The following is a 12,365-nucleotide window of genomic DNA, read 5'->3' as shown; positions in this document are numbered from 1 at the left end:
GAGAAGAATTAATGTTAGTTTCTAAATTCAAATAGCGCGATAACTTTATATAAACATTGTAGGTGGATCATCTGTGCCACGTTTTAAAAGGATCACCTAGCAACTAAATAAAGTGATCACTTGTTGAAACTGCCCAGGCAGCCCGCCTTTTAAAATGGTGAAAAACACAATATTGGTTCATAGTATATGAATAAGATTGCTCTAGCATATACACCAGAAGCAATCTTAAAACCCATGTGTAAAATCTTTTTGCTAATTATGGAGGCAACAAAGAAAGTGTGCTACAACTCCAATTCAGAGTTTATGTAACATACTACAACAACAACCAAGCCATATCCCACTAAATGGGTTCATTATATGAATCCTTCTATATCATTGGATTATACCTCCTACAATATTATCATCTATATTTAAATAAATTCTTTGATCTTTCTCATTTATGTGCATATTTGTCATAGTTTCACATTGTTTAACTGAAGTATTTATTAATTGTCTAAGTACATGTTCGTCCTATTTTAAATGTATCTCCCGAAGTTTTCTTTCAATAGATACACCCTGAACTTTCTCTCTAATATTCTCATTCTTTATTTATCCATCCTTGTAACTCCACATCCACCTTAACATCCTCATCTTTGTGTCTCTTATCTCATCTTCTACTTATGTGCACGAGTTATAGTCCAACATTTAATTCCATAAAACTTAAGAGGTCTAATCGTTATTTTAGAACTTCCCCTAAAGTTTTAGAGGTACTTAACAATCACAAAGAACACCCGACGCTCTCTTCTATTTTAACTATCCTGCTTGTACTTTATATAAGACATCTCTCAACCTCTCTATCTATTTGTAAAAATGGTCCTAAATACTTAAACCTCTTGGTTATAAATAATTTGACATCTCCTATCTTAACAATTATCTCATTACATCTAATATTGCTAAACTTAAATTATAAATTATGTCTACTAAACCTAAAACATTTCACTTCCAATGTTTCCGGTCAAGATTCGAATTTAGGATTTACTTCATATCTCATCTACTAAAACAATATCATTTGCAAACAACATGCACCATGGTGATGTGTCTCATATGAGTTTAGTGAATTCATCCATGATTAGTATAAAAAGATAAGGACTTAGAGTTGATTTTTAATGTAACCCTATCTTTATAGAAAATGTTTCGACTTAATCCACCTAAAATCTTCACTCTTGTATTACATCCTTATACATATCCTTAATTATTTTAATATACGCTACGTTAACACCTTTCTTTTCTAGAATTCTCAACATAATTTCCCTAGAGACTATCATATGCTTTTTCTAAATTGACCAACACTATGTACAAGTTTTGTTTTTTCCCAATACTTTTCAACTAGTTGCCTAAGAAGACGTATAACTTTTATTATCATCTTTTAGGCATAAATCCAAATTGATTTTTAATCACGACAGTTTCTTCATTAGTTTTTTCTATTATTCTTTCCAAAAATTTCATGATGTGACTCATTAGCTTAATCCCCCCTTAATTCGGATAATTTTATAAGTCTCTTTTGTTTTTATATAGGAAACTAGAATACTTATTCGCCACTAATCATATTTTTTTTGCCAAAAGTAAGTTAGACACCTAAAGCATTATTAAAAAGTTGATGAAAATACCTATTCCATCACTATATTATTTCCTCATTCATTAGTACCCTATTGCATTCATCATTAATGCATTTTATTTGGATAAAATCTATTATCTTCTTCTCTTTCATTTTAGTTATTCTATACATGTCTCTTTTCCCTTCTTTTGTATTCAATTGTAATACCACATTGGTTCAACTACAAATATAAAAAAGATCAGACTAAATAATAACTAATGTCATCTTCAGAGGAAGGTTATACTTTTGCTTATCGAGATTGGAAATATCGTTCCAAGCTAAGATTTCGTTACCCACCCAAAATGAGACGTTGTCCTAGCTCACCAACCATGTTGTCAAAGGCACCAAGGAGGATAAGTAAAGTGGAACAAGATTCAAAATAGGAATAAAATGAAGTGAGGGAATTGATTTACCTCCTCATCACAGCAACCCTAATCGTGCGTCGAGGAAGTAATTATCACAATATTATAAAGAAGTCGTTGTCGCTAATGAAGGTATCAAGAATCGTGGAGAACGAATATGTTATCATTGTGCACATCAATGAAGGATTGAAAACACAAATCATTGTCGTTTACGAGTGGAAGTATTTCACATGTCGGTTATTGAAAGTTCTGGCAAAAGATAACACGGGAAGCAATGCACTGTCTCTATTTCAAATGTTTCATGTATCGAAGAGTTCTACTTGCATCAACATTGAATTCGCATGAAGCTGAGCCTTGCATTGTCTCATTCCGCTAGTTGACGAGCATAGAACCTTCTTTTTTTCTTTTTTTTTTTTTTTGATAATTTAAGTGTCCAAAATTTATCCAAATAATTTTGAAGGTAGACATCTTTCCAACCTAGTTCGCCTACCGAGTAAATTTGGAGCATAGCTTATGCACACTCAAAAGTTGACCTCCAAGATATTAATCCCATTTGGGACTCAAACCTGGGGGGTCCTCTTATTTATTCCCTAAGTGTTGTACCATTGCACAACATCCATGGGACGCACAAAACATATTTAGTTTGTCCTTATTCAGTTGCATGTGGCAATAGTTTTAAAAGTGAACAAAAATTGCAAAACTAAAAATCTAAAACAAATTTGATTAAAATATGAAGTGGTTGAGTTGTTCTTAGATTTATAATTCTTCTTTTCCAGATATAATACCAATTATCCTTTGAATTATCAAGTTCACTTGAATTTTTGTATTATATAATCTACTTTCATCAATCCTACACACTTATGCTTTGCGTTGCATCTTTACTTTTCTAAAATTTATCGAAATAAAAAAATTGGCAGATTCAAACTACAAATATGACTTGAGGTTCAAGGCTTGTAGATGTTATCCGAAAGTTAGTTTAAATAATTTAAAATATTTTCTTAAATAAATAAGTTGGTTCATACTCCATACTTGGTCAAGCGAACCAATAGCATGAACCCTAGGTTGATATTCCGTCCTAATCTAAATGAATATACTTTTCATACATAAATACTAATGATAAATAGTAAAGAATATTAGTTAAGTCTGAACTTAACCCAATGGCTAACACAGTCTAATTGCCTGACCCAATCTAACACACGTAATGAGTTAAGTGTCAAACCACAACTCACGAGCCAAGTTTAGCCCAATTTTTTATTTATAAAATTAATAATAATATTATAAGTATCAAATAATAAAAAAAAACTCAATTTTTAATAATATTATAGTTTTAAAGATTTTTTGTTAATTTTTAGAATTTTACAAAATAAAATTTTAATATAGAGATTTAAATTAATTATTTTTTAAATAATTTTTTAATTCAAATTATCAAGCCCACAATCCTAACCCAAAGATGTGTTGAGAACACTAGCAACTTTTTCTAGGTCATACCTCATACTGCCTTAGTGGGTCAAAATGCGCCCCTTCATGCCCATCTCAAGCATGGCAAATTTACACTAGCTCAGCTCAAGCATGTTAGTATCCTTTCCAATCTTATCTTAGATACCAACTTCATCTCAAGCATATTCCCTCTGGTAGCTACTTCTCAGCCTCCACCTTAGCTTCAAACCGTATTATGTCCCCAAAAAGTATGGTAGGATTGTAGTAGCTGTGAGCATAGATTAAAAGTCCACATACCCACTCAAATTGTTGTCACTTTTCGAAGATTTAGAAAGCTCACATGGAAATTTAATAACGGAACTTCCCTATAGAGGAAAATTTTGTCAGATGGCTTTCCGTGTGTAAGAGGATTAAAATCTCTCTTATGGAGTTGCTTGTGCTATCATTAGTTTGTGAAACAAATGGTTGAAATTGTAAAATCTCCAGTCAAAAAAATATCATTTACTAAATAGTTGCACTCTAATAAGCTAATGGGAGAAACATATGTATATCATATGGAATGCTAACAAGCCAATAGAAAGATCCACATATTCATTCATTGAAAATCATGGTTTAAAATTTTATTTTGTGCAGGCAAAATAAGCAAAATATATCGTTTTGCACGCCACCCGACATCGAAATTGTTGTCGGCACCACGGGTCATGGCAGCCACAGTGCAAGCCTACAACGGGAACGCCCATAGGAGCACAGATCGAGGACGTTAACACTTATGTTAATATTAAAACTATAGATTAATAATTTTAATCAACCCCTAGTCATCCTAGTCATACATAGGATAATCTAAACAAGTTTAATCAAACACTAATAAAACTATCCCATTAATTTAACATATATATATATATATATAATTTCAAAATATATAATAAAAAACTATTTATTTATTTACCATATACAACAAACACAATCTCATTTTTTTTATAAAAATTATTTTCTTTTTTATATTTTTATATTTTTTTTATTTTTAATAAGTATATTTTATATTTAAAAAATACTAAAATCGTAGGCACGATATGGTACCAAAACTATATCATTCCGGGATCGAAATCTCAGCACAGAATGATTTAAGGAAGCTTGGAACTTATATTATTCATGAGCTGAGAAAGCAAGACGCACTCTATGGGGTTGAATCATCCACTCTCAGAGCTCAATGATAGAGGAGTATGTTGTCCTAAATTTAAGTCCAACTTGCAAAGATTTTGATTTATTCTTAATTAAATAGTGTAGAATGAAATTAAAGGGCTCGCTTGGACCGTTGGAAGCAAGGTTTAAAATCTCGACCCGTGTCAAGGTTTCGATCTCAGACCGGAATGATACGGTTGCAGTATTGTATCATGTCGTGTCAACATAGTTTCGATATATATCTATATATATAAGTTTTCAATTATTGAACAACATAATCTAAAATTATAAAAGGAGAGATAATAGGTTGAGATGAAGACATGTCAAATGGTCAATTGATCCTATAATTTGACAAGCTAAATTGGTCAGTCATATGTTTAGGAGGTAGATCAAAGAGAACTCTGCTTTTCTTCATTAAATGTGATTTAAGAGACATAGCTTAAAAAAAAAAAAACAGCCCGACGCACGAAGCTCCCACCATGCGGAGTCCCAGGAAAGGATCCATAGCTTGCTCTAATTAATTTAAAGTAGGGATAAAATTCCTAAGCCGATCTTAAGTAGTTGAGACTAACAAGCCTTGATAATGTTGTCGATAATGAAATAGTGGTGTTTAGGTCAAAATGATTTAAGCTAATTTAATGATTACTTTTTAAAACATAATTAAAACTAGCTATAAAAATAAAATTATAGTTATATGAATTTATAAATAAATTATTAATATATTATAAATAATAATAATATGTATATTAGATATTATAGTTATATATTTATGTATATTTTAAAATTAAATTTATTTAAAAATTTATATATATATTTAATTTTTTAACAATTAAAAATTTTAGAATTATTTATAAAATTTTAAAATTATTTTAAATATTTTCTAAAATTTTAAACTATTTTAAATTTTAAAAATAATTTAAAGTTTAATTTTAAATAAATTATTAATACAAATTTAAAATTTTTAATTAGAAATTATTTATTTTTTATGTTTTAAAAAAATATTATAATTATATTAGTTAATTAATAGTTTATTAAATCAATTATTAATTTATATATTAATTAGAAATTATATATAATTTAAATAATACAATTTATAAAAAAATTATATCACTGATATAATCCATATAACACTGAATATAATTATAATTTTTTTAAAATTTTAATATAACGGTTTTAAAACCGTTATATTGAATTTTAATAAAACCCTAAAAATCCTCAAATTTCTCGCGAAGTCACGATTCCTATTTCTTCCTCGCGATTTTGCCGCCGCCTTTCCTTCTGTCGCGATTTTTCATCGATCATATGTCTCCTCTCTCAAATTGAATCATACATGTTCGAAGAGCGACCGCCCCTTGTCACGACTGCCTCACTGATGTCCCTGCTACTAATTGCCTTCGTTGATGCTTAAGGTAAGTTTTGATCTGTCGCACATGTGTTTCTTTCTGTCAAACGCGGGCAAAATTGTCGCGCGTGTTGTGCCGGTACCGCTCCCATGGCGGAATAGTAAAAACCATCCATTTCGGACAACACAGAATGATATTTCAATCTTTAATTGGGAGTAACAAACCCATCCACTCTATATGCTAGCTGTGGCTCATAGGAAGTTAAAATAAGAGAGTACTAGTTTGCTAATCAATCAAATAGTAGACCAAGTAGAAATATCCTATTCCAACACGACTAAAGAAAATCAAAAGGTCCAATTTGAAACAAGTTTGAAATAAAAAATAAAATAAAAATAACAAGTTAAGAAGCATGACAAAGAAAGTCAATTTTTTTTCATTAAATGCTTTCTTTATATTTTTACAGGAAGAAGAATTCTTATGTTTTAATATAATGAAGGGAAAAACCTAGGGAAATAAATGAGCTAGGGAAAAGAACTTGCAGAAAATGAATAGAGAAAATTTTCTTACTTTGTGATTTCTTGAAGGGAAAGAAAGGAGGGAAATTTTTAATTTTCTGAAATTAAATTCTTAAAAACAGTTTAAAAAATGTTGGAGAATTTAAATTAAATTATTAAAAAAATTAAAGGAAAAATCAGCTAGAAACTCAGTAGTAATGCTTCCACCAGATCTGGTTAGAAGTGAAATAGGGTGGCACCGAGAACATAGTTTAACAGACTGCTTCTCTGCATCCCGTTGTTTACACCAAAGGAAACAACAATAAACAGTATCTCAGATAGCTTTCCCCTAGGCTCTTATCTTTCTACACAGAAAACTAACTCTCACATAATTATAACTAGAACCCACATCATGGTTTTATAAGAATGATACCAAGGATGACAAATTAAATTGACATGGAAGCCAAATTTACTTTTGATCTCCATAAAACTACTCAGTTTCAATTAGCAAGGGATTTTGGTCTTTTTTATCGATTGGGTCTCTCCCCTCACCACCTCCATGAGAAATATTATGATAAAAAAAATAGAAAATACATTAACCAGAATATCAAAAGGAAATACAGGTTGAACTGATTAGCAAACCTGAGCAAGAGAAAGCTCCCCTCGAACATAGTGCACCATTTCTGCAAGAAGGCTATAAGCTAATGGTCTCAGTGTCTCAATACAAACCCGTCCAGTCCCAATTAAAACTCTAGCAATACAAAGCAGAGAAATAGTCAAAATTATTTTTTTGCTATAATGAAGAAAATTCCAGATTTAATGAAAAGAGGGTTCAAGTTAAAAACACCAAGAATATTGTATTTATCACCCAACCCGAATCCAAATAATAAGGAAAGATAGCTAAGTCTTGTCACCATCTTACCAACAATACTTAAGGAAGAAGATAACAACAATCTCTAACTCGCCTCCATGCTACATGACCAATGTACACAATGAATCATCAGAAGAAGTACCAATAAAAACAATAACTCGCACAACCAACAAGCAGTGTCTGATCTTGTTGTACATCATTCACTTTTTACTTCTTATAGTGTACCAATCAGTAAGTTTGAGAAGCTATATCAAAGATTATCAATTGACAACTAGGTGATGTTTAGTTCAATAGAGAGATGCTTCATACTGATATGAACTAAAAGATGAGTAATAATAAAACCAATCTCATTGCGACATAATTTAAAGCAGATCATGGATATAGAAGTTGATCTCGCAGCATTCAGACTCTCCAACACAATTAATGAATAGAACTCATTTGACCCGTTGAATCAGAGAAAAACTGTGAGAAACAATGACAACATAAGCAGTGAAAAATGTGATCTGATCACTACTAGAGAAGTTGGAACTAGTCTTGGTCAGCCCTATCTGTCATAACTTATTAAGATAGTGTTAGAGGGGGTTTTTCTGCTCTTATATCAATATGGATTGAGTTTCCAGCCTTGTGCAGCTGGATAAAAATCTGCTCCAACATTTTACCATTAGACAAAATACAGAGACATAAACCTAATATAATGCAAATTTTCTGTTCCCAGCATTATCAAAAAAGCAAGATCAAAATCAAAGGAAAGCTAATATCACTTTCATTGATGGCCATATAATTACTTTTTCATTATCTAGAGGGCGCCTAGTGCTAACAAATTACTTTTTCATGTCACTAGGCAATGTAAATAAGGCAGGGATTGAATTAAAATAATTTGTATATATAAATGGGTATGGATAAGATTTGTTTTGCCTACCTCTCTATACAAATAATTGGTCAATTTTGAACATGTTTATACAACCACGACCTAGTTTCTCTCATCTACTCAAGTTACAAATAATCTATACAAGAATCTAAAATAGGTTTTTTTTTTTATTTTATCTTTTCAAATATGATGCATCACACATTCATTTTAGGATTTTCATCTACATAGCAATGGCTGGAAGATTCTCCATATAACCACTAATTTCTTGACCCACTAATCATTTCCTCCTTAACATTCCCTTCTCGCTAAAGGAATACAAAAAAAGATTGTTAAGGGAAAAATGAGTGTGCAAAATAGAAAGAGGGCAATGAGAAATTTCAGTACAGTGGAACTGTTTAGGGAAAGTAAAAGGTCAATGAAATTAACAAAGACAAAGTTTGTGCAAGCCGATTGATGACTCTTTATATAATTATATACTTAAAAGCAATGTTCCATATATTTCCATCTATTTTGTTGCCACCTTTCCCTAACTCATTCACCTATTAGGTATTAAATTTATCTTTCAAAATTAGCAACAAGTTTTTTTTAATATTCTTAGTAAATCATTATGAATTCATTATTGAACTTAAGAATATCATTCGTTATTATTGTTGTTGTTACGTTTTTGCTTTTTTCTGAAACAAAGTCAATGAGTTCATAAGAAATTGGCCCAACATATTTATCCATATGATTAATTCCTTAATTTATATGCACATTAGTTAATTGATGACAGTTTTAATTTGATATAATTTGGTGAGAAGCATAAAAACAAGGTAATAAGATAAGTGTTCAAGAGCTTTAACATGCGGATTCCAAATTCATCTAAAGCATGTAATTTTTTGATAAAGAAATGAATTTGTAAATTGTATTTTGGAACAATCCACATTAAGTAGACAACAAATAAAGTTTAATTCAGTATAATTTAACGATGAACATAGTTTCTCATTTAGTTATTTATCTATTCTCTCTTGAATTGTGATACTCATGTTTGCCTTTTGTTTCTTAGTTTATTTTTGCAACTCAGTCTATTGCTTTTGTAATTAATCAAAAAATATAAATAATAGAATCAAAAAAAAGATGCATAAATACTTTAGTGATATTATATTCGAATAATAGTAATTTTTATTCAAATTACATTATATATTATTTCCTCATATTTTGCATACTTTAAATTCATGAAAGACATTTTAAAATTTGGTTAAAAGTAGATTTTCTATTTTTGTATTTCTTCTTATAAAAAAAGAAAAGATCTTGAATAAATATAATATTATCATGCATTGAGCGTGGATAGTTCTCAATAATGAATGTCTTAAGGATTGAAGAATTTTTTTCAAAAATGAAAAAAGATACTTTGCTCAAATTAGACTTCATTTATTTGTTAAAATTTCTATTCCAATAATATATATGTGTATATATAATACAATGCTTAACTAAACTTCTTTTACACAATAAAGATAATGTCATGTGGAAACTTACTTCTAAAAAAGAACAGTCAAGTCAATTCTCACATTAGGATGAAATGATCAATTTAGGAGACAAAAAAGAATAATAACAAAAAGATAGTAAGAACATAGGATGAATTGACTAAAACGATATAGAAATTTGGAAAAGGCAGAAAAAACAACTGACCAATAAAGATCCATTTAAACCACCTACCTAGATAGCACTAGCATTATGCTTCATTATATATAATGTAACTCATCCATAAGTTAAATGTCAATTATCTGTACAACAATTTATCACAACTTAAAAAAGGCAAGTGTCATTTCGATACTGCCATAATGATGATCCACATTTAGCATATAGCATTGCATAGGGTTCCATTGCTTTCATGTCGCTAGCAACTTTATAACTTAAGTCTATTTGAAAGACTCAACAGTATGATAGATGGAAAAGGAATTTATTCAAATTTTCACCATAAGTTAGGTGTAGTGTCACACATGTCGAATCTCAGCTAAGTACAAAAGTAAGATACATGGTGACACAACCGTCAGCAGGAGTTGAGTTGTTGCAACTACAAAATAATGTAAGCAAAAAAAAAAATCCCGTCATCATAGTTAAGGGAGAAGAACCAAGCAATGCCCAAAACTAAGAACATGATACATGAGAGAAAATAAAGAGAGTAATTGAAACTCCAAGAGAACTTTAACATGCTGGTACCTTTCATCTAAAAGTGTGTCAATCAAAGGGAAAAGTCCTCTTCTTATATCAGAGCTGAGAACATGCTTTAAAGCAATCAACATTTCCTGAAAATTGGGGGAGAAAATGTCTTTGAAATAACATAAACCAGATTAATGAAAATGTCTTCTTACTCAGTACACAACTCACCTTTCTAATGGAGACAGAATCTGGACAAGTCACGAGCAAATTCACTATACTCTTGCAAATATTCTCCTCATGTGGCCTTATATAATCAGCATGTGTCTTCAACAGGTAAGTTAGGAATGACAGAGTCTGAAAAAAAAAGGAAATAAAGCATGACATCAAGTCGACCAGCTGACAATAATCGGAATGATAGAGGGAGAGAGCCAAAAAAAAAAAGGAAAACCTTGACTTGTGCTCCCTTTAGTTCAACAAACTGAGGCTTCTGATTATTGGAGACCTTCTCTGGCCCAGTGATGGCGATGGCAGAAACCAAAAGTGGTAAAAGGTAAGGAACATTCGTTTGCACAAGCTTGGGGTAAAGCTGGAACAGAAACATCACTGTCAGGGGACTCTCCGTGACAATCTTGAATGATCTTGTGCTAGGGTTCAACTGCCCGGCCCCTGCGTAGGGCACTACTACGCCACCAATGCCACCATTCCCAGAAGGTGCATCGAGTCCACCGCCATCATCCCCCCTGCTTCCCAATAAATGGGAAGGTGGAAGCGGTAGCGGGGAAGGGGAGGTGACAGAAGACCCCGAGGAAGAAGGGTTGGCATTGTTGTTCGAGTTGAAAATGTGAGCGACGGTGGCTGGGAAGTTGTGGTAGATGGACAAGACAAAGTCGAGGAATGGCTGGACCTCAGCCTCGACGGTGGGGCGGAAGTTACGAAGTAGGTCGAAGATGATGCGAACAGAAATGAAGCCGTTGTCCTCGTTATCGTTAGTGAGCACAGCCAGAGATAACTTAAGAAGGTCCTGGACGAAGGGACGGAGTACCTCGCTGTGAGGAAGGCGGTTGAGGATCTCGACCACCACGTAGCGAAGCTTGTGTTCTACGCTCTCGGTGGTCTGCGGCGACGTCAGCTGTGTCAGGATCACCGAGAAGGCACGGAAGTAGCACCTGAGGAAGTTCAGGTACTCCGAGGTGTGTGCGATCTCAAGGCTATCCCTCACCTCCATCACCATCTGCAGCCGCACCTGCAATGCTGCACAAGGCAAGCAATAGCAGAAACCGCCATCAATAATCCATCTCTTTTCTCTCGCGCCACGTCGAAACCAAAGCGAGGAAGGAAACATGTTCAGGTGATGAAAAAAAACATAGCAAAAGCGTACGCAAATCGGGCTCGATGAGTCGCTGTGCGTGCTGCTCGTAGTTAAGGATGGGCGCCATCTTCGTCCCTTCGAAACCCTAGAAAGGAAGGAGTAGGGTTTATGATTCTCCGCGCATGGGGAGTCGAGGATGGCGAAGGAAAGGAAGGGGATAGGGTTTCTTCACTATGTCTTCTCTTCTTCTATTGGGGGGAGTTACAGGACGTTTTTCTCGCTCACGAAGCCGAGATGTTAGTCGAAGAAGACAGTCCAAAAGTCTGAAGCGTCGGCGCACGGACGGAAATATACGGGTGCAATTTCCAAAACGCTATTCGGATATGAGTAATGTAGAGAAAAATCTCCCATCAAAATTTGAATTTTACATTTAATCCTCATTCATAAAAAATTTTATTTCTACTCTCTACATGTAAAATTTTATTTACTTCAACTCCCTCATGTAAATATTATGATCTAATTGCCCCTTAGATTTTTTTGGTACAAAAGGTCCAAAAATGAATATAATTTAAAGAAAATCTAGTATATTTTTTATCCAATTGAGTATCATTTAAAGAAAATCTAGTATATTCAAGTATATTTTTAATTAAAATTGTTCATCATATATTTTAGGTATAAATAGTCTAAAAATGAATATAATTCCTATTAAATTCAGCATTTTAAACTATAA

The 12,365-nt window shown here is 32.3% G+C and overlaps 1 protein-coding gene across 1 annotated transcript in view; it reads right to left on the bottom strand.

Annotated features, from left to right (window-relative positions):
• The window catches only part of LOC122013615 (transformation/transcription domain-associated protein-like), a 59,630-nt gene extending 47,662 nt beyond the window's left edge, over positions 1–11,968 (bottom strand). Inside the window, exons 1-5 of the mRNA XM_042569867.1 lie at positions 11,705–11,968; positions 10,775–11,577; positions 10,555–10,680; positions 10,387–10,472; positions 7,091–7,199 (exon numbers count right to left, since the gene is read on the bottom strand). Of these exons, the coding sequence (XP_042425801.1) occupies positions 7,091–7,199; positions 10,387–10,472; positions 10,555–10,680; positions 10,775–11,577; positions 11,705–11,762 (1,182 nt within the window). The 5' untranslated portion in view covers positions 11,763–11,968. The remainder of the gene's footprint in view (positions 1–7,090; positions 7,200–10,386; positions 10,473–10,554; positions 10,681–10,774; positions 11,578–11,704) is intronic.
• Between the last annotated feature and the right edge of the window lie 397 nt (positions 11,969–12,365).

Source organism: Zingiber officinale, chromosome 8B (genome assembly GCF_018446385.1).
Source record: "Zingiber officinale cultivar Zhangliang chromosome 8B, Zo_v1.1, whole genome shotgun sequence".
In the NCBI taxonomy this organism is placed as follows: Eukaryota; Viridiplantae; Streptophyta; class Magnoliopsida; order Zingiberales; family Zingiberaceae; genus Zingiber; species Zingiber officinale.
The sequence above is the reverse complement of the archived record's forward strand: the minus strand, read 5'-3'. Positions and strand labels throughout refer to the sequence as shown.